This window comes from Ictalurus punctatus, chromosome 10 (genome assembly GCF_001660625.3).
Source record: "Ictalurus punctatus breed USDA103 chromosome 10, Coco_2.0, whole genome shotgun sequence".
NCBI lineage: Eukaryota > Metazoa > Chordata > Actinopteri > Siluriformes > Ictaluridae > Ictalurus > Ictalurus punctatus.
The window spans coordinates 24969598-24991293 of NC_030425.2; the positions used below are offsets into that span (position 1 = coordinate 24969598).

The 21696-nt window shown below is 39.6% G+C and overlaps 2 protein-coding genes across 7 annotated transcripts in view; one reads left to right on the forward strand and one right to left on the reverse strand.

The window, feature by feature from the left end:
- pacsin3 (protein kinase C and casein kinase substrate in neurons 3) overlaps window positions 1–1574 on the reverse strand; it is a 33397-nt gene extending 31823 nt beyond the window's left edge. For 2 of the 3 annotated variants that reach the window (XM_017478263.3, XM_017478262.3), the window contains exon 1: window positions 989–1572. The gene's annotated coding sequence lies outside the window, so the exon portion shown is untranslated. Of the gene's footprint in view, window positions 1–988 lie in introns of all 3 variants that reach the window. The other variant, XM_053683155.1, reaches the window with a different exon arrangement.
- A 3518-nt stretch (window positions 1575–5092) lies between these two features.
- csnk1g1 (casein kinase 1, gamma 1) overlaps window positions 5093–21696 on the forward strand; it is a 43036-nt gene continuing 26432 nt past the window's right edge. For all 4 annotated transcript variants that reach the window (XM_047157947.2, XM_017478576.3, XM_047157948.2 and 1 more), the window contains exons 1-4: window positions 5093–5319; window positions 12242–12571; window positions 16818–16858; window positions 17588–17657. In XM_047157947.2, the coding sequence (XP_047013903.1) occupies window positions 12391–12571; window positions 16818–16858; window positions 17588–17657 (292 nt within the window). In that variant the 5' untranslated portion in view covers window positions 5093–5319; window positions 12242–12390. The remainder of the gene's footprint in view (window positions 5320–12241; window positions 12572–16817; window positions 16859–17587; window positions 17658–21696) is intronic.

Below are 21696 nucleotides of genomic sequence, written 5' to 3' on the forward strand. Positions count from 1 at the left end.
CTTTTGTCTGCGACAGCAAAACCGGGTCAGAATTTGTACGACGTCGAGATAAATATCGACTCAAGAATCTGAGTTATTGCATCTCCACCCCCGCCAGATCAAATAAGACTAGAATAGCATTGCACAACGGGTATATCATATTGCACATGCATTGCTTCATATTACCACAGCGCTCGTATTTGCACATTGAAGCATCATGCTTCAATACAGGGTGTCCCAAAAGTCTCCAAACATAAAGTAGGGGAAAATTTTACTTTTTACCAAAATGTTTTATAAATGGATCTATTCCTTCAGATAGCCTTTAAGAAATTAACAAATTCAAAAAGACTGGAAGTTTCGCAGACCAACCGAGAAGCGGACGTCCGCTGACATCCACTGATGAAGGCACGAACCACATGGTGCTGGCAAACTGTACATAATCCCCTACGTATGGAGACTTTTGAAACACCCTGTAATTTCAACAACATTATTTTTTTTTTTTTTTTAATTTAACACCCAAATGCACACATCTGCACAGGATAGGATTGTTCAGCATGGTTGCAGTACACAGATAAATGTTTGGTGATTTGTGTAGCAGGCGTTTGGGCAGTGCAGCATTGTGCGATATCGGTTTTCAATTTTCAAAAGGTCAGTATCGCAATATCGGTTATCAGACGCTAGGTTGCGCAACCCTTTAAACGAGGTTACTCTTTATCTCTTTATGCAGCAATGGATAAGGGTTAACACGTGTAGCCTGGTTCATGAGGAATTGAAAATGCAGAATATATCAGGAAATATAACACGAGAGAGAGAGAGAGAGAGAGAGAGAGAGAGAGAGAGAGAGATCTCCATTCTGGTGCAAACATAAGCTGCGCCATTAACGTGAAGTGTGCATGAAACTGCGACATTGCAGATCAGATTATGGGGATAAACCTGCAGTTATTCTATAAACAATCACTGATCTAATGTCTGGGACTCCAGTATGGAATTTGAATTCAAACAGACTTACTTGTAAGTTCCCAGCCGGGAAACGCTGAGCTCCACGAGTTGTGAAATGGAGCAGGATGGGAGGAAAACGCGGATTTGGAGGGGTGGGGAGGTTTATTATGATGACAGTCTGTAGCAAAGCGATACAAAAATATCAATCCGTTTAGAAGTAAAAACAAAGATCACAATCTTCAAACGAGGTGGGAAAAATCCCCAATGCGGGTTATTAAAGCGTTCAGGGGCCTTGCCTTTCTGCCATGGTAACGAAACTAAACGGGAAATGATATCCAGGATCACAGCAAGCAGGAGACAGGATCATCCAGACCTGCAATTTAGACGCGCGAGACGCAAAAAGAAAGAAACGTGTAGAGGTTGATCAGACCTGACGGGCAGCCTTCACCATAGCGGTCTCGACTGCGATGTAATTAGACGACGTGGCTCAGCATTATGCCCATTGATCCAATTACAGGAATTAACCACTGGGAGTTTGTTTGTTTTGTTTTTTTATGTGGAAATAAAACAAGCCGAGATACGGTGCTGCAGCTATCCGGTCAGGCGCGAGCTTTGTTTTCCCTCTCCACTATCAGCAAGCCAGGAGTGAATCAGCAGGAGGAGTTACAGATCTTAGACAAACAATCAAAATACAGAATATTCCGGACTGCTCATTAGCAACAGGCAACCCCCCTCCAACAGCATTAAAGTGTAAACAGCGTCCTCTGGAGGTCAACGGTGGTGGTGGTGGGGGAAAATAAACAAAGAACCGCGTGCGCACACTGGGATGTTTGAAGTCATGACTCGATTCACTGATTCGATTCTTCCGTTTCGTGTCACGCGACTTTGGAATCCTTTAATCTAAAATCACGCCGTTATACTTAAAATAATAATCATAATTTTGACATTTAAGACTTCCTGTATTTTGGTCCTAATTGTTTTGCTTTATTTTTCTTTTATGTTTTTTTTTTTCTTCTTCAAATATGACCTTTCATGTAGTGTGTTATATATGTCGCTGTTTGTGAATGTAAAAAAGTCTGCAAAGTTTCAAACATCAAAGTGCACGACAAACGGGGTTATCGACTCCCAAAAGAAGGAATCGATTCTGAACAGCTGAAACGAGTCGTTAGTGATTCCAGACTTTACTTCCTGTACTAACCTACTTAGGTTTGTAACAAAAAGCCCCGCCTCTGGTTCTCATCGGCTGCTCGGGAGCTGAAACTCGTTATGGTAGTGGGTGTTTCCTTTTCCCGACACACGCCGACAGCGGTAGACCAATCACAAAAGACTGGGACATCTGACCAATTAGAGCAGAGTATGCTCTCTGAAAGGAGGAGTTTAGAATGAATCATTTAGAACGGATCATTGAACGAGTCGTTTGTGACACTGGGGGAAAAAAGATAATGCTGCAGTTTAAATTATGAGCACGTTAAAGTGTTTTTTGACCTTGGATCCGTGTAAAGCTATCGTATGAGACCTTTAAAACAAAATTTGGCACGTTTCAAAACCATAATAGGTGCGCTTTAATATTGTAAAATTATTTGTATTTTTTTTATTTAAACAATTTTATATATTTCATTTAATTTTTTTTCAAAATATACATATTTGTGTACTTTTCATCTCCTTAATGTTTGTTTTGTACTTACTCTCACCGTCCACTTTAATAGGAACATCTAGTTATCTAATCCAGAGCATCTCAACCTTTTGTAACTAAAGCCCCCCAAGCCTCCCCTATCATGTACCCCCCCCCCCCATATTGGAGGAGGCCAGGTATAATGAAGATCTATTCTACATAAAGTCTATCTATATATAACTTAATCTATAATCTGTTTTTGATAGATAGATAGATTTTTTTTTTTTGCTTTTGTGTTTTTGTACTTTTCTTTAATTACTTTTCATAACTTTTTTAAAAATAACTTTTATGACTTTTATATATATATAACTATATTATAACTATATAATTATAACTATATAATGGACAGGTATGGAACATAAACGATATAAAATGTTTCTGAACACTATAACTACTTTGAACAAGAGAACTAGGCTGTAATAACGTGGACTATTTTACAAGTAAAACATGTTGCATTACATTCGTCTTGCATTCTAAAAACATTCACACACGAATGATGTAAATTGGGACGAAGGGCATGTCTCGTTATCCATGACACTGTTAAATCTCCGGCTCTCAGCCTCTCACTGAACAGAGCAGACGCAGAGATAGGTGAGAGTGCAGCGGGAAAGCAAGACCTCGCACTTGCAGGACAGTACTGGCCACATTTGGAAAGTTGCTAAGGTTTGTCCAAAAAGTCCTTAGATTTGTTTCTAGGTGCTTTTTTTCCCCAAAAAAAGGTTGATAAAGGGGTCGAAAAGTTGCTAAGCTGGCAACACTGGTCCGCATTGACAGCTAGATAAAAGGCAGACTAAGCTTCACCTCTCCCCAGCAAAGAGAAAATACAGAAGTAGTGGGAACGTGGGGTTTTTCTTTAATGCACACTCTATTTGAAAAGAAATAAAATACACAGTGCACCCAAATGATGCCCTATCTGTGTTTTTTCTTCTTCTTGAAAAAAATTTGCACCCTCCTTCTGATCTCCCCAACACCTCCCTCCCCCTTTGTTTTGAACCACTGATCTAATCAATCATTTCAATCATGTGACAGGAGCACAATGAATAAAATCATGCAAATACAGGTCAAGAGCTTCAGGTCACATGTTCACATCAAACATCAGAATGGGGGAAAAGTTTGATCTCTGTGACTTTAACCGTGGCATGGTTGGTGGTGTCAGTTGGACCGGATTGAATATTTCAGAAACTGCTGATCGAGTGGGATTTTCACACAGAACGGTCTCTGGAGTTTACACAGAAATGTGTGAAACACACACACATACACACACAAACACTGACTGAGTGATAGTTCTGTGGGTGGAAAAGCCTTGTCAGAGGTCTGAGGAAAATGCCCAGATTGTTTTAAGCTGCCAGGAAGGATATAGTAACTTGTATAATCACTCTATACAACCATGGTGAGCAGAAAAGCATCTCAGAAAGCACAACATACATCAGAGCTTGAGGTGGATGAGCCACAGCAGCTGAAGACCACATCAGTTTCCACTCCCGTCAGTCCATAACAGGAATCTGAGGCTATCATGAGCACAGACTCAATTAAACTGGACAGTAACTGGTGTAATAAAGACAAACAAGGTGCACTGTTTACTCCAGCACCCTACTCAGAAATTAATATAATATATTTAGCTTAAGATTTGAATATTCAAATTTCGTAATATGTCACGGAGAAAAAATTATACACACGCCAGAGGATTGACATGTTGACTCCAGCAGAGGGCGCTGCTGATAAAAAAAAAAAACACTTAAACAAAACAGTCATTAAAAAAGTCAGTATATAGAAAAAATGAATAGTTCTATAATTAATAGTTATATATTTTGGTTATAAAAAAACTAAATAGAAAGTGAGTAAATTATTATTGTTGTTGTTGTTGATAATAATAATAATAAGAATAATGACAGTGATGAAAATATAATGAATAAAATAATACTAGTAATTAAAATATAATTAATAGTAACATCTGTATATATTCATATTCTTATTCATCTGTACATATAATGAGATACTATTATTACTTATTCTTATTTTTATTCCTATTATATGTATGTGTGTATATATATATATATATATATATATATATATATATATATATATATATATATATATATATATATATATATATATATATATATATATTCTATTCCTATTTAATATCTATTTTCTTATCTGTTGTGTGTAATTGAGCTGCTGTAACGAGGGAATTTCCCCAGTGTGGGATCAATAAAGTTTATCTTTATCTTTTAACATTATGATTATTATTATTATGGATGATGATAATTATGAATAAACTATTATTTTATTATTGTCGTTATTGTTGTTGTCAGCAACAGCATATATGCAATTAGCATACGCAGTTAGAGCCTTGCTATATACTTAATTATTTATCTGATGTAAATTATGTCGTTATAAATGAATATTTCAGTCGCTAAAGATGAAGCACGTTATATTATTATATAAGCGTTCGTATTATTACCGCTTGAGACTTTTATTTTGAATTCCGGTGAGGCTCGCTGACCGGAAGTCGGTCTGGTTAGCGCTGGTTCACGTTACTTGGAAGAACACTAAAGAAAAAGAGGAAAAGCAGCTGCTACCTAGGAGGACACGGGTTGTTGTTTGTTTTTGTTTTTTTTTTTAATTACGGATATTCCACGTCAATAAAACGCCGAAACCCAAGAAGGCAGTTAAAACAGCAAGTTTATCCGTCCGACATCAACAGCTCTAATACAGCGGCCGTGGAAGTAAGTCATTAGAGCGCCGCTAACTGACGTTGCTAGCTAGCAAGCTAATAATGGGGTCTGTTAGTCGGCTAGCACTGGTTAGCTAGCTAAACATCTCCTGAGTGACAAGCTTGTATTTATCAGCGGGGAAGAAGTGTGAATCATCTGCTAGCTAGCTGCTCGTTAGCTTCTGTACTGGACCTGACGGGACAAATAAGATGTCAGCTAACGTTAACGTTTCCGCTGATACGTTTCGTTACACTTCGGTAGCTTGTTAGCAGGAAGCTAATTTATTTTTGTTGAAGTATATAGTCTTAATAATTTATTATTATTATTATTATTGTGACTTGTCTTTATCCAAGTAATATTGGTGGAAAGATAAATATCTCCCGGCTAGTGCGTTTCTTTCCGCTTGTACAAACCGTATAGAGTTCCAAATTGCACCATTGCTCCCTACACAAGTGCACTACAAAGAGTGTAGGATAATGGATTGTACGCCCTATGTAGTGCACTCTGTCTTCAGCACGTAGCGGTTCGGGATTCGGCCTGTGAGCTGCTCGTACAACAGCTCGTATCGCCATTCATAAGGGCTTTTGTCCTCACTGGGAGAAAGAAAAAAAAAAGACCCAGAGGTTGCTAACGTTAGCTCACTCGATCATGATAGTGAGATATTGTCAGTTTAACACCTTGTTATCTGATTACATGGCTATTAATGAGTTTCTATAGAAGGCAAGTGATGAGTGAATTTGACAGGCTGCAAGCCATCATCATCATCTTTATCATCAGGCCTTGATGTGAATATAATTTGAGGTGTGTTAAATGTTAAATCAGCCTTCATCATGGCAGATCTTCCTTGCAGAGGGGGTCTCTGTAGGAATCCATCCGTGATGCCGGGCTTCCTCCTGAGATAATCTCTCTTGTAAAGGTTAATGGCTTCAGGTCAGCATTTTAACGACTGCGGCGAGGAGCTCAGGAATTTCTCTCACATGGATCAGGAAGTCTGGTGTTTTTTTTTTGTTTTTTTTGGCATTCTAGAATCCTTCCCTCGTTCTGTCATCATTATCCCTTGTCAGTTACAGATATCTTCTGTGATCGGTAAAACCTGTTTATTGCTTCTTCTGAGATGTTTGCTCAGTAAACGTGGGAAAAGGCACTCTTGCCCAAACCGGCTCTCAGATTTCATGAGTCAGCACATTTGGTATTAATGACGTACTCGTGCTGGAGCTGTTCTTCACTGCTAGTGATACAGTGATGATGTGTGACGTCTCGTATGAAGTCGAGGTTTTATATAGTAACCAATTAACCAACCAGACAAACTCTGCTTCTTGTTGTTTTCATCATCAGAAGGCACGTAGAGAAGCACCGGGCCAGCAACTGTGGGTTATTTTTTCTTCTGAACGTTCCACCCAATAATGGCTTGGGCATTCGGATATCCTCCAGCGATAGGAAAAACTCAGGATTGAAATGAATTTGTTTTAATGATCAGTACAAAAGATTCTCCTGTAGAAGATCAGCACATTGGAATTTAAATAAGAGTCATGCTTTTAAAGTGCATATATTATGGTTTTTTAAATACTACCTTTCATGTAGTGTGTTATATGTCACTGTTTGTGAATGTAAAAAAGTGTGCAAAGTTTCAAAAATCAAAGTGCACGACAAATGGAGTTATTGACGTCCAAAAGAAGGAATCGATTCTGAACAGCTGAAACGAGTCATTAGTGATTCCAGACTTTACTTCCTGTACTAACCTATGTAGGTTTGTAACAAAAAGCCCCGCCTCTGGTCTTCATCGGCTGCTCGCTGACAGACGGAGCTGAAACCCGTTATGGTAGTGGGCGTTTCCTTTACGACACACACTGACAACGGTAGACCGATCACAACAGACTGGGAGAACTGACCTATCAGAGCAGAGTATGCTCTCTGAAAGGAGGAATTTAGAATGAATCATTTAGAACGGATCATTGAACGAGTCGTTTGTCACACTGGGGAGGAAAAAGGATAATGCTGCAGTTTAAATTATGAGCACGTTAAAGTGTTTTTTGACCTTGTCTGCATGTAAATCTATTGTATGAGACCTTTAAAACAAAGTTAGGCATGTTTCAAAACTATAATAGGTGCACTTTAAGTGATCTCTTTTTTTTTTTCTTTTTTTTTTAAAAATCCACTAGTTATCTTGTGATCCTGCTGAAGTACCATGACAGAAACGCCTGTGATTAAGCCAACAAATTTATATGACCTATAATTGTCAGAAAGATCTCAGTCTTGCCTGTTGTTGATAAATGGCAGTGGTGATGTTTTACAATTCCATATCATGGGAAAATTGAGTCGTCAGTGTCCCAACGTATAGTGAGTCAGGGTCCGTACCAGTGCCCAAACTCGTGTGTGTGTATACACTGATTCACCACCTAGGGAGCTGATTGAGACACACCCTAACAATCCACTCGTTATTAGTCATAAATTACAACGAGTGTCCACCATACAAGTCCCTATAAAACTTGCTGCTACTATAGAAATGATAATGTATTACACTGTGCACATTAATATAAATGGTCAGAATCGTGAATTAAACAGCGCAGTGGTCAAATCATCCGTCATTTTCTTGTCATCTCATTTATTGCTTTGCATGGGTCACTTTTGTTACTAATGTGCTTTAAAGTGCACCTATTATGGTTTTGAAACGTGCCAAATTTTGTTTTAAAGGTCTCATACAATAGATTTACATGCATCCAAGGTCAAAAAACCCTTCAACGTGCTCATATTTTAAACTGCAGCATTATCTTTTTTCCCCCCAGTGTCACAAACGACTCGTTCAGTGATCCGTTCTAAATGATTCATTCTAAACTCCTCCTTTCAGAGAGCATACTCTGCTCAGATTGGTCAGATGTCCCAGTCTGTTGTGATTGGTCTACCGCTGTCTGTGTGTGTCGGAAAAGGAAACACCCGCTATCATAACGAGTTTCAGCTCCGTCTGTCAGCGAGCAGCCGATGAAGACCAGAGGTGGGGCTTTTAGTTAACTCCGTTTGTCATGCGCTTTCATTTTTTAAACTTTGCAGACTTTTTACATTGACAAACAGTGACATATGTAACACACTACATGAAAGGTAATATCTGAAAAACTGTAATAGGTGCACTTTAAACATCGTCAGACTCAAACAAAGCGTATATACAGAACGTCAAATAAAGTTAAAAATCGGTAATGTAAGTAATAATTTGAGCCACAACAACGATAACAAGCTGCGTACATTTGTCGACGAAGTCGGCTGAGAATTCGTTCGCCGTTTTCGAACTGAGAGGCCTCAGAAAACGTGACGTCGTTTCCAGTAAGGGAACATAGCGTGTGCTCATGCTGCCTGGATTTTGCGGTGCATTGTGGGATGTTTTAGGGAGCGAACGTTCCAGTTTGCTGGAAGGATTGTGTGATTGAGACATCCCTTAAAATGGCCGACTTCCTGGTCACTGCCCTGGCTAGTGAACTAGGGAGCTGATTGAGATGCACCCTTAGTTGTTTAACGAATGTTAAATCACTGATGTGGTGAAGTTTTCTGTAAAGAGATGTTTGTTTGACATTTACGGAAGGAGTCTCCAGCGTCAGCGATTTGTATCTTTGAGGAAGACACAGGAAAGTCTTCAGGACAGAGATTTTGTGGTTTGTCTTGCTTTGTGGAGGTTCCACAAAATGAAATGCATAAAAAAAAAGTATGATGCGTTTGAATATATATATATCTGTCTATCTGTTGCAAGTTGCTGTAGTGTAAAAGTAATAAAGCACTATACACTATAACCTGTTGTTTATATGAAAAGAATGAACTCTTTGCGTCATGTCTGGCTGTGTCACACCGTTGATTATATTGTTATAACGGCACGTCGTGTTTTATTTATTCCCTATCTAATTACACTTCTAACGAACAGCCGAGTCACATCCCCCCCCCCCCCCCCCCCCCCAACACACACACACCCTTATGCGGTGAATGCATGTCTTGAATGTTAATGGTAGCTCATATTTTAATGTCTGCATTAAATTCTGCAAAATTTTAAGTTTCCTGCTGATGCAAAGTGCAAGCAAGTTGACGACTGTATTAGTTCAATTTAAGTTTGGCATTTTAGCAATGCAAGCTTCGCGCACTGGCTTTAAGACCATTATTGTTGCCTTTTAATTAGAAGTCTAAAAATGGGCAACACGTTTAATTTAATTAACGGGAACCGCTTTTACAATACAGTTCGTCTTTGTTTACGACTTTGTTAATGCTAGTCAGCGTTACTGTTTCTCCATAGTGCGTGGAGTTTTCCAGCTCTCAGGACCGTCTCTACCATGAGTTCAGCAAGTGACGTTGAACCAAAATGGCTGCTCGCAGCATCAACAGTAAACAAACGAGTTTATTTTGTATATACCGGCATTTGATTTTTTTTTATCGGACAACGTGCCACGTGACTCGTTTGAATGTTAGTAGCTTCTTTTGTTTCATTGGCTGTATGTCAAACCGGTTAAAATCTCAGAACGGACAAGCCAACACTGTTAAGCTTTTAAACAGGATTTTTAATCTTATTTGCGCCAGGAATTCTGTAGCCGTTCTGACCCGGTAGAGCTGGAAAATCGGCTCGGTTCCACCAGCAAAATCGGACTCCTCTAGAAACAAGAAACGTTTCGTGCTTGCGGGCGGTGTCGTGATCACTATGCCAGTAAATCAAACGATTTAAGTTTTGCTTAAAATGCAAATGGGACTGGATTTTTAAAAAAAATTTAAATGTTGACATCGTCAGAGAACGAATCATCGTTTCACTCCCAGTACCAGGAAACTAAATTTGATCTATATTGTAACTGTAAAACTTCCTGCCTCCCAGCTCGCCTCCTGTCCATCTTAAATAGTATCCGAGATTAGGATTAGCGTACCCCGAATCGTAGTACGCTGAAACAAGTGTCCCAAAGGTGCCCGGATGGCCTGCTATTTCCGGTAGATTTGTGACCTGTGGACCCGTGGACGGTTTTTCAGCGATTATTACCCACAACTCCTTGCGCAAGGGAGGAGGAGGAGTTTTGTGACGGTGTGCTCAAGTTGTGTCCCAAATGAAGTACTGTACACTTACACTATGCACTGTGTACTCTACTGTCTAGTGTGTGGTATTTAGAAAGGTAATATCATCTCAAATATATCACTAGCGGTTTTCTTTTACTAACCAGAAGTATAATCCGCTTCCAGGCGACGGCGCGTGACATCATACGCACACTAGCATTAGCAGACACCTAGATTCATGGACAATGGCTTTCTTCAGTTTATTTCTGTCAGTGTTAACTTTTATTCCCAACATAACCTCAGTCTCCATCAGACGGAGGAGAAATCATCACGTGACTGAGTAAGAAGTTCCTCTAAGGCAGGGAGCATTTTATATTAAACACAGCAGAGATCAAATAGTGCTGCATGAGCACAAACTTATGTTTATATCCAAAATGCTCCACTGTGTGTAAGGGGCAGGGGAAACTGGTGCGAGCTGCTTAAGTTTAATTTAAGTTTATTGTGATTATATGCTGTATTTGCACGCTTGCGGTGTAAATTCTGTCGTTTATTATAACGGAAGTGATCTGTAATGTCTAATTAAAACATTATGATCAAAAGTAAACACAAGTAAAATAATGTCTAAAGGTAGCGAGTAACATATATATATATATAAAATATTCATTTATTCTAGTTTATATTGTACATAAGTATTTATGCATTACTTTTTATGGATGAACAAAAAGCACCAAATTAAGCTACAGTCCTAAATTAATAATATATATTCTGGTGTGTGTATTGGGTTCTTTTCTGTTTTGGACAAACAGTTGTGTAAAGTTTTAGTCTGAAGTTTATATTTGTAACGCTCAGTTTGTGGATATTATTGTAAATCAACCAAAAAAAAGTGTACTGAAAGTTTGCCTCGCCCCCGTCCGATTAATCGAAAAAATAATCAGACAACTAATCGATTATGCAAATAAACCTTAGTTGCAGCCCTAAAACACACACACTAGGTTAATGGTTCTGCGCTTGTTGTTTTCCCTCATGCCGTACTTTTAGAAAACGGTCGTATACAAGCTTTCGTGCTACTGTAAATGTAAACGATAGTGCTGGTTCTCCGGACAAACTCCAGCACCAGAATGGTGGTACCAACTTGGTCCTGACGTATCGGTTCTCGTGACATCCTTAAAACGCGACCGCACTTGTTTTTCTGCAGTAGTGTAGGTACCGTTGGTAATGAAGGTACTGAGGGTGTAATTCTTCCAGAACTGATGGGCGTGCGTTTAGGAGTGCACCTTAGCACTTGTAGCCTCCACTGTTTTATTAGTCATTGTCAGACAGTGTTTGATAACAAATATCCCTCCCCCCCTCTCTCTCTCTCTCTCTCTCTCTCTCTGTTTGCCAGTATCAGCCAGAGGAGGATGTCCTCCAAGAGAATTTTTTATTTGATTTTTAAACCACACTGTGGTATTGACTTTGGTATCGAGTATCGTGTACTTTTGGTGCTGTCGGTACCGACTGCTAGATTTTTGGTATCGTGACATCCCTACCTACGCATCGGGTTTTATTTAGCCAGAGCTAATCCGTAACGCTGCCCTCCAGAGTAACAGACTGTCTGATGCAGAGATTTGTGCAAGCGATGGAATTTAGTGTCTTCACCATGTAGCCTTCACTATCATCATATCACTCGCATTGCATGGCTGCTCAGACAGTTAATCACAGAATGAAGATTTATTATTATTATTTTATATACATTACTCTTTCTTCTTGATTTGTTTGTTCTTATGTCAATAATTAGATAACGGCTTACATTTTGAACTGAAATGACTCCACTAGGTTTTTACCGTATTTCTTTGTGTGTGTGTGTGTGTGTGTGTGTGTGTGTGTGTGTGTGTGTGTGTGTGTGTGTGTGTTTTTTTGTTTTCTTTTCTTTTTGTTTTTTTTGTTTTTTAAGTGTGGTTGTCTACAGGTGCCTTCTTTTCAGCCTGGTAGTAGTGACGGGCACGGGGGCAGTCGTCCCATGAGCTTTGTGTCAGCCTGACGTGAGCGCTGTGGGCCCAGGCCTGTTTTTCTCTGGATCAGTGTGTGTTCAGCACTGCAGTGATGGATCACCCCAGAGATAAAGAAGGCGAGAGGCCGGCGAGGAGCAGCAAAGTGGCCCAGGGACGCAGCGGACACTCGCGGCCTTCCAGCTCCTCAGCGTCCTCCGGTGTCCTCATGGTGGGGCCGAACTTCCGCGTGGGCAAGAAGATCGGCTGTGGAAATTTCGGGGAGCTAAAACTCGGTAAGAGGGTGGAACAGCGAAACGATCTGACTTGGGAAATTACCCAGAGTGCATTCTTTTGCTGATTGACACTTTAATCAAGCATTCTTGAATTGTAGCCGCCATGTTGCTATGTCTAAATAGCTTCCATTATTTTAGCCTTTTCTGTTCAGTTTTGTGTTTACACACATACTTTACTTTTTACTTTTTTCGGAAGGTGCTGACTTTAAAAACAAAATTCTCTGATTTCAGTAAATTATAGAAACAAACATTATTAGGCTACCATATTTACACACTTACATTGAATGAAATGTGTAGGATGTGGGTCAGCTGATCAGGAAAAAGCAATGGCCCTTGTCTAATCCGAACATGTACTGTGTAGGGCGATGCAGTCATTCTTATCCACGCTCATCTCATTTAAGATTCACTCCCTGCAGGATTTTGTGAGCTTTTTGTTATTGTTGTGGCCAAAAATGCATGAATTTGCTGCAAAAGAGTTTTTTGTGGTTTTAAATGCGGAAAACGACTTGAATTGGTGAAATTGTTTTGCACGGTCTTTCGCAGGGATATTTGTTGGTAAATGAGACCTTTTAGCAGTGGTCCTGTTTGCCGCAAGTGACTCGAAGAGGGCTTTGGCTGAATGCACGTTGCGAAGACGTTACATGACACGTCTCGGCCCAAATCTTTTTTTTTTTCTTTTTTTACTTTACTGTACTGAAAGGCTTAATTGGTAGCCTTATGTATACTTTATCTCCTTTCTCACTGTAACAGTTAAACAAATCAAGTTCAGAATATAAATAAATGTATATACTACACGATACAAGCGGTGTATTATTTGACCGGTTGTAAAGTTTTATTACTTTTAGTTCCTGAAATCCTCCCTGAATCCACCCTTCTGCTGGGATCAGGATAATCCAGAATTTTTTTTTTTTTTTATGTAACAGGGTATCCAAATCCTACTAAAACGTTTTGAACAACACATACCGAAAGTTTGATCCAGATCAAAAAGCAAGATTTGGATTACATGATCAAATCTGATTTCAGAATCCTTTTTTTCCCTTTTGAACAAGCGCTTTCCAGACTAGATCCAATCCGATGGCCGAAATCTGATCAGATTACTTCTGAACAGCTGATGGTATCGATGTCGTGAAATATAATATAACGATACACTTTGCTGAGATATCGCAGGTACTATGATGCCATTTTCATGTCAAAAAATAATCATTTTAAATTCTTAATATGTAAATGTTTTTATTGATTATTACTAGTATACGTTATTATCACTAGATTTATTGTTTGTGCCCAGTTTTTCCATGTGTTTTTTTTTTTTTTTTTTTTTTTAAATGCAGAAGTTAATGTATCCTGGTATATATTGTGTATCATTGATGTGTCATCAGTATGATATATTGGTCGTATTCCCCACCACTAATCAGGAGTCTGTAATTTCAGACAAAACTCAAATGTTGTGGACTTGCACAACAGAGTGGTGTAAACCAGAGGTGCCATTATTTCCGAATTAGCTGTAGCATTTAAAATTTCTGACCCGCCTTCTACGGCAATATGAGAGATACCTGAAAATTGACATTTAAGCGTAATCTGCGGAAAGGTATGCTTTAGGAAACCCAGGCTAGTTTCCTTATCAATTGAAATGCAGGTGATTACAGGCAGTCATGCTGTAGTAAAAGTTTGCTGTTGCGGAGCTCCCGAGTGACAGAAACAGAAACAGAAACGTTCTCTCGCCCTTATAGCGTCCGGAGATTGCAAATTCAAATTCTGATGATCCCACAGCTATCCATGGCCGAGAGTTCAAGAGAGCAAAATTGGCCATGCTCTCTGGGTGGGACGGCTGGTGTACTCCCTCTCGTGTCAATCACAGCTACACTAACGTGTCATGGGCATCTGTGAGTTAATAATGCATGTGGGGGGAGGCGGTGAGAGCTTTCCTCTGAATGTGTTACACCGCCCTTTTCTTTTTAGCAACAATTGGTACGTTTACATGGACAGCAATAATCTGATATTAAGACGATACTCTGATTAAGAAACTAGTATGTAAACAGTGATTTCTGATGACCTTAACCCGACTAAAGTCATACTCGAAGTAAGCACAAATCGAATTAAGATGTGTGGAGGATTCATGTTTTAGTCGCATTATGGAAGTCTATTATAGACATGTACACACCTTAATCACACTATTAACGTCGTGTGAGAGTTTTCACCTCATTTAGCAACATGACACGTACACACACGGCAGTGCTCAACCGTTTCACGGCAAACAAGAGAGCACTGCTGCATCCAAAACCGCGTACTTACCTACAATATAGTAGGAGAAATACACGTCTCTCTATATACTAGGTAAGTACGTGGTTTGGGACGCGACCCATGACTTCAAGCAGTTGTCCATTTGCACGTACAGCATGACAAATAACTAACTGCACTTGAAGCTTTCGTAAAATTAAAAATGAAACACCCAAAACTGTACACGGTTCCATAACGAACACGAACTGTATGTTGATACGTGAAATTCTGGAGGGGAACGTCGGACGGCGTGGCGTGGGGATGTAATGACGTGTGCCATTAATCGATCTATGTTCTATGACATGTAAAACAGGAACATGAAAGGAATATTCTAAAAGCCACTCATGTAAACGCCTTAATCACAATATTGTCTTATTCAGAATAAGGTCAATAATTAGATTACTGTTCTCCATGTAAACGTAGTAAATATGACTTCTGAACAGTGCAATTGTCGCAGTATGTACATAAACAACAGAGATACTACTATACATTTTCCAGATTTTCTACACAAATGAAGTCGCTCCAAAAAATTTCACACACTGTTACCATTTCCTGTAACTTCAATGTTTCGTTTATTCATTCCAGCATTTATCGAGACACAGAAACTCTGCTGAAACATTTCCGATGCATTAGAGAATTTAAAGCGACGCAGTATTTGCTTTGGGGGGGATGGGATGAGCAATGAAAACTGTTACCATGAGAACATAATAGAGACGATTATGAAGGTCCTCTGTGCAAAATCGTTCATCTGTTGTTTTTTAATTTGCATTATTTATTTTATTTTCTCTCTGATAGTGTTTTATATGGTGTAAAACATTAGGTGCATTTCATAGTCTGCACTTTTGGACAGTTATAAACTGCCTGCTGGTTTGATTACTTTAATGGAAAAGTAACACGAAACATATTGAAGAATTCAGTCCAGCATTCTCTGGAGCACAAAAACAATTTCTTCTAGTGTTTGTTCCTGTCATTGCATTCATCATTTATAGTTTAGTTAAACAGTTCAAATGACTCTGTAGTCGTGAAGCTAAGATGCTCCGTTGAAAATCGGAGATGATGCTGCGTCCATGTAGTCATGTATAATGGAACTCTGGCACAAGTTAAATGGAAGTGAGATACAATGGAGGAATTGGGAATCGGAGACGAATATATTATTCGACATGGAAATTGTTCAGCTGGAGTAAAGGGCCATTAACAGGGTTTCATAGCTTGGTGATTATTACTATTATGGAGGATAACAGAGTCCCAGCCGCTGCCTAAATGTCTGTATGGATTACATCAGTGTCAGGGTGCTTTCTCAGGGTAAATATTTTTTCGTGTGTGTTTTTGACATTTGGACATTTTGTCCCAAGTTAGCTCGACGTCATACAGGTCCGGTTTAAAGCAAACGTGTTTTGGTTGAGCATTTTTAACTGTAAAGTGGTGGAAAAAACCCCGATCGGATGCTTACTACTAGGCATGTGTACTTTTTAACCATTTCTAGTTGCATTTATGTTTATGGGAACTGTTCACAGTTGCTCCCTCAGCAGCCTCATGTTTCCTTTTTCTTGATGTTAATAAGACAAAACATTTGGTCCTGATGACTTTCCCGTGGTGGAAAACTTGATGTTACTAAGCGTTGACACTGGAGACTCCTTCCAAAAATGTTAAACATCTGAGAGAATATATATACTGTAGTAATAAAACCGTTGATACAGGATGTCCTGTCAGAACTACTGTCAATAACAACAGATAATCAACACCTTTGGACCAGTCAGATTTGGGAATTCAGCAAATCCATTTTTCACCTTTTGACACACAAATATGACCTCATGTCAGAACAGCAAATATCGTACCAGTTCTTATGTTCCCTTCCTTATGAAACAGGCTTTTGGTGTACCAGTGTTTCCCTGCAATCCAGCACTGGTGATGGTATTACAGTACCCACAATAACAATATCGTAACAGGGTTTTTCTTTCTTTTTATGTTTCAGGAAAGAACCTCTACACAAACGAGTATGTTGCTATCAAATTGGTACGTATATTTCAATTCCTAACTTCCCCATGTTGAATCGAAGTTCTCAAAAAAGAGAAAAAAGAAGGTGCTTTTGATAAATTGAGCTGAAGTATGTACGGTGTGACTGTGTGGCCATGAGAACAAGCAAGTCGTTTCTGAGAACAAAGCGTAGAAAGCTCTGCCCAGCTGTGTCGAATTAAACCACTGGATGCTGTTTCCTTCTGTTTCCAGCCAAAATCCAGGGCACGGTGGTGAACTCTGCTTCTGGCTCACAAAATCCACTACTGCAGCACTACATTTTTATATTCTAACTCACGCCAGAAATGAATACTTCTTTTACGAGTACACAGTAACTGTAATGCTGGGATGATTGGATGATTTGTTTATGATTGAATATATACGTGCACACACACACACACACACACACACACACACACACACACACACACACAAAAATTATATATATATATATATGCATGCCGTAATAATGAAAGAAAGTCAGAGACGGTCATGATGATAGTTCACATATAGTAATATTAAAGTAGTGAATTATGTTAGGCGTTTGTGAATGCAAGGATAAAATCCTCGAAGTTAAACAATAGCTGGTGGAAATGCTGGCATGAATGTGCCAACCCTGACCTTGGCCGACTAAATTCCCAGTAAGGAAATCTCTATGGTGTGGTTGTAACTGCTGAATTAGGACTGTATGAACACCTTCTAATCATTTTTCCATCTCCACCCGTAAAGGAACCTGTGAAATCCAGAGCCCCACAGCTCCATTTGGAATACCGGTTTTACAAAACATTAGGGAGCACAGGTAAGGTTTTAATGCTTTTTCATTTCCTCTGATTCCTCGTCACGTGTCCGGTAGGCATTCGGTGTTTTGGCGGACGCCCGTCGCGTCCTTTAGTTTAGGTGAAAGGGGGACCGTTTTAGACTGTTTGGCTTCGTTTTGTCACAGGGTGGGTTTTTTTAAATCTATAGGCCAATACACGTAGTAGGATTTGCTTGGGTCATGGGTTCAGCAAAGCACTAAAGAATACTACAGTATTGTTAGTTTTGTGGTTTGAACTGGCTCAACTGGTTTCTGTTGCGCTGACCTGCTAGTTGTTTGAGAACGAACAAAAAGATGGGCAGAGACGAAATCCACAAACACACCGACGACACGAGGAGGATCTGAGAAATATTCAGATGCCTTAGTCATCAGCGAACACGGGCGTTAGGTCATGTGCTGCACTGCGGTAAGAACAGTAGGCCATAAAACGGTGTGGGGATATGTGGGGGGTTTGCTGGGATGCTGTCAGCCACTCCTGTGATTTCTCACCCAATTTGGAGGCAGGTGCAGTGATGCATTTCCTTCCTGAGAGCGCTGATAAGATGGCCAGATTGGCCTCCTGCACTAGCTCTGATGGGATTTTCTCAGTGCGTTGTCAAGCCTGATAAGTGGCCGTCGTGTGACGGATGGGCCTTTTGTTTTCTCTGCGAACTTCAGCCAGGCTCGATCCTTTCACGCCGTACTCTAATCCAGGAAGAAGCAGCTCGGGCGTCACAGCTCAACTCGGTGACACTGTTTCCATGGTGACGTGATGCAAATGCTCTCGCTACTTTTGGAGCGCTACGGTTTGAGCGCGTTCACTGTACTGCCCCCTTGAGTTTACACTATTGTGCAATAGTATAGAATTTTGCCGTTTTTTTTTTTTTTTTTTTTAAATAAATCCAGGAAAGGGAAAAGGGATGTGACGTGTTTTAGTTTGTCTCGACTTCCTTTTCTCACTGGTACTCGTTGCAGAACGGCGCTCCCATGGGAGGTTAAAATGTCAGAAATGAGCATGTTAGACATACGGTGCGGTTTGGAATGTAGATAACACCTAGGGCAGGCATTGCTGGCTTCTTTAGGGGAGAGTACAGAGCTACAGGGTAGCAGCATCAATCTGAGCAGCATCTCATCAATAATTCAGAGCACAGAGCACTGTTTATGCACCACCCTGAAGTCTGTCGTTGGTTCACTCAGCCAGCCTTTTAAGATTCTGGCCCAAATACAGCGTTACATTTTATATTGTACGAAAACTGCAAATGTGAAGTTATTTGTAGCGTGTGTGTATGTATATGTGTGTGTGTGTGTGTATATATATATATATATATATATATATATATATATATATATATATATATATATATATATATATATATATATATAAAAATAAAATTTAGGTGTCTATTTTCTAGCAGTATGCAGGTTTCCAGGCTGTTGAAACACATGAAATCCAATTCATGCCTGAATTTGTTCCCTTGTGGTGATGCGCGTTATCTTGTTCGCATTTCTGCATGGCTGCCTTACAGCGGGCCTTTTAAGCCCGGCCAGAGGATCTGTGTTCGTGATGAATCAGCACTTCTGGAAAGGTGGCATTCTTGCCAAGAGCGATTCCTGGATGCCCGCTCAGAACTGTAGTCATGGGAAAGAATCAATTCACTAAACTAGAGCTTGGAAATGTTTTAAAAAAATAATACGTTTTATGGGTGTGTGCTATTCGGACGGTTTTGTTATTCTGTTGAGGCTTATTTCCTTTGTAACAACTCCTTTTGGTTTTGAATTCTTGTTTTCATGCCAATCTTGCATTACGGTCTTTTATTTTTGCCCTTGCTTAGACTGTAAATCTCTTATTGAGTGCTTAATGATGGAAGTAAGTAAGAAACGCTGACAACACCCTCACCACGTGTATAGCGGACTATCCGATTGTATCAGGATGGCTTGATATCTTAACACGAGTGAAAACGCTATAGAGATGAGAACACCACCACTGCGAAAGGTGATATAATCCTAGACGGGATGCAACCGACTCCTGCCTCTCGGTGCTTTTCTAGATCGCAGTAGGAGGGGCTAGGGAGCAAAGTTGATTACTATCACAAAGTGACGTGTTCTTCCCGGCCACGAGGCTCAAATGAAGTAATGCCATATCAGAGCAGTGGTGCAGGGTGCTATTATTATTTGTGATTTTGTTTTACAAAACATTGACACTGGAGACTCCTTCCAGAAATGCTGAAGGCTTATACAAGTACCTGTATAAGTTGTCTATTTTTGAACACTTTATTAATGAATACTTTCTGACCTATTTTTTATTTAATTTTTTTGAGAATTCAGCAGCACTGCTGCTGACAAACTGCCTAAAGTTTTTATTACTATTATTATTATTATTATTATTATTATTATTATTATTATTATGTTTGAGGTCATCTGGTTTATCATATAAAAAAATGTAATAACTTTTGAGAACTGCAATTGTTCTGCATGATGAAAAAAAGGGCATGCAGTAAGGTCTCACAAATCTGTTTCATGTAGAGGCAAAAAAAAAAGAGAGAGAAGAAAAATCATAGGGTTCCCTGTATTTTTATTCTGATTAGTTGGAAGTGTACATTTTATCACGCCTTTGTTACTTCCGTTAAGAGAACAAACTACGTTTGTTAGCTCATTAGACATCATTAGACGTCCTTTTCTCATTTCCATAGCCTGGGAACAGGATGAAAGCTTTAACAGATAAGCTGAGATCATAAATACGAATTAGATTACTGCTGAATTCATCATGTTGCAGGCAGGACAGAGCAGCAGTCTGTCTGCTCCCTAAGCCTTGCCACTGTAAGATTAAGCTTAATATTCATTCTCTTGATCATGTTGTGACTGTGGATTGACTGAAGGCACGAGGAAAATGCTGATTATTTAGCAGTCAGCGTGTTTGCCTTGCACCTCCAGGGTTGATGGGGGGGTACTCCGGTTTCCTCCCCCAGTCCAAAGACATGCGTTGTAGGCTGTAGCGTGTGAATGTGTGTGCGAGATTGTGCCCTGCAATGGGCTGCCCCCCTGTTCAGGGTGTCCCCCAACTTGTGCTCGGAGTTCCCTGGGGTAGGCTCCAGGCTCCCCGTGACTCTGTTTAGGATAAGCGGTATGGAAAATGGATGTATGGACTTTGGAACGACCATTCTGCCACTGTGTAATTAAATCTCCTTTAAAAGTCCTATAAATAATCCATTTGTGAATTCCATGTAAACTTCTAGTGATATAAACACACAAGTCACACACCAAATGTATAATTGGAAAACCTAAGGTAAGTGTCGGAAGTGCTTCTCTATCAAAACACTGTTAGAAGTTCAAAGGAATCGACATCTATAATTAGACTGATTTTTTTCACCTCTTATCAGAGCTGTTCTGCAGATGCTTTGTGCCCTTTATAGCACCTGTTTTGCAGTCATATTAAACAAGTATATCGGAAGGAAGAGCAGTCTTTACAGTCTACAAGCACATCTTTGGTGTGCGAGATGGCAAGCGTGCAGTTTTTCATTATTTAAGAATAAAAAACACTTCATGATCTAGATGAGTAGTGACTTAATCTAAAACACAGCTAAAGGTCTATCCAGATCGAGTTAGTTTCACGTGGGGAGTTGGGGTAATGTAATTATTGGATCTCTAGATTTGACTGTTTTAGAAACTGCTGAATTCCTGGGATTTTTATGTAAAGCTGTCTCCAGGAACAGGGCGCTAGAGTTTACAAAGAATGGTGCGAAACACAAAAAACATCCAGACAGAAACGCCTTGTTGGTGAGAGTGGTCAGAGGAGAATAGACTGGTTCAAGCTAACAGGAAGGCTATAGTAATTTTCTTGTCAAATACCATATCAGGTTGCACTCCTGTCAGCCAAGAACGGGAATCCAAGACTACAGTCCGCATTGGTTCACATAAACTGGACATTTGAAGATTTGAAAAACATTGCCTGGTGTTTAAACAGCAGCTTCAGATTACTGAACAGTACTTGAAGACCCCTGAAGTATGTTTGCTTACTGTTGCACTTCAAGAACCGATTATATTC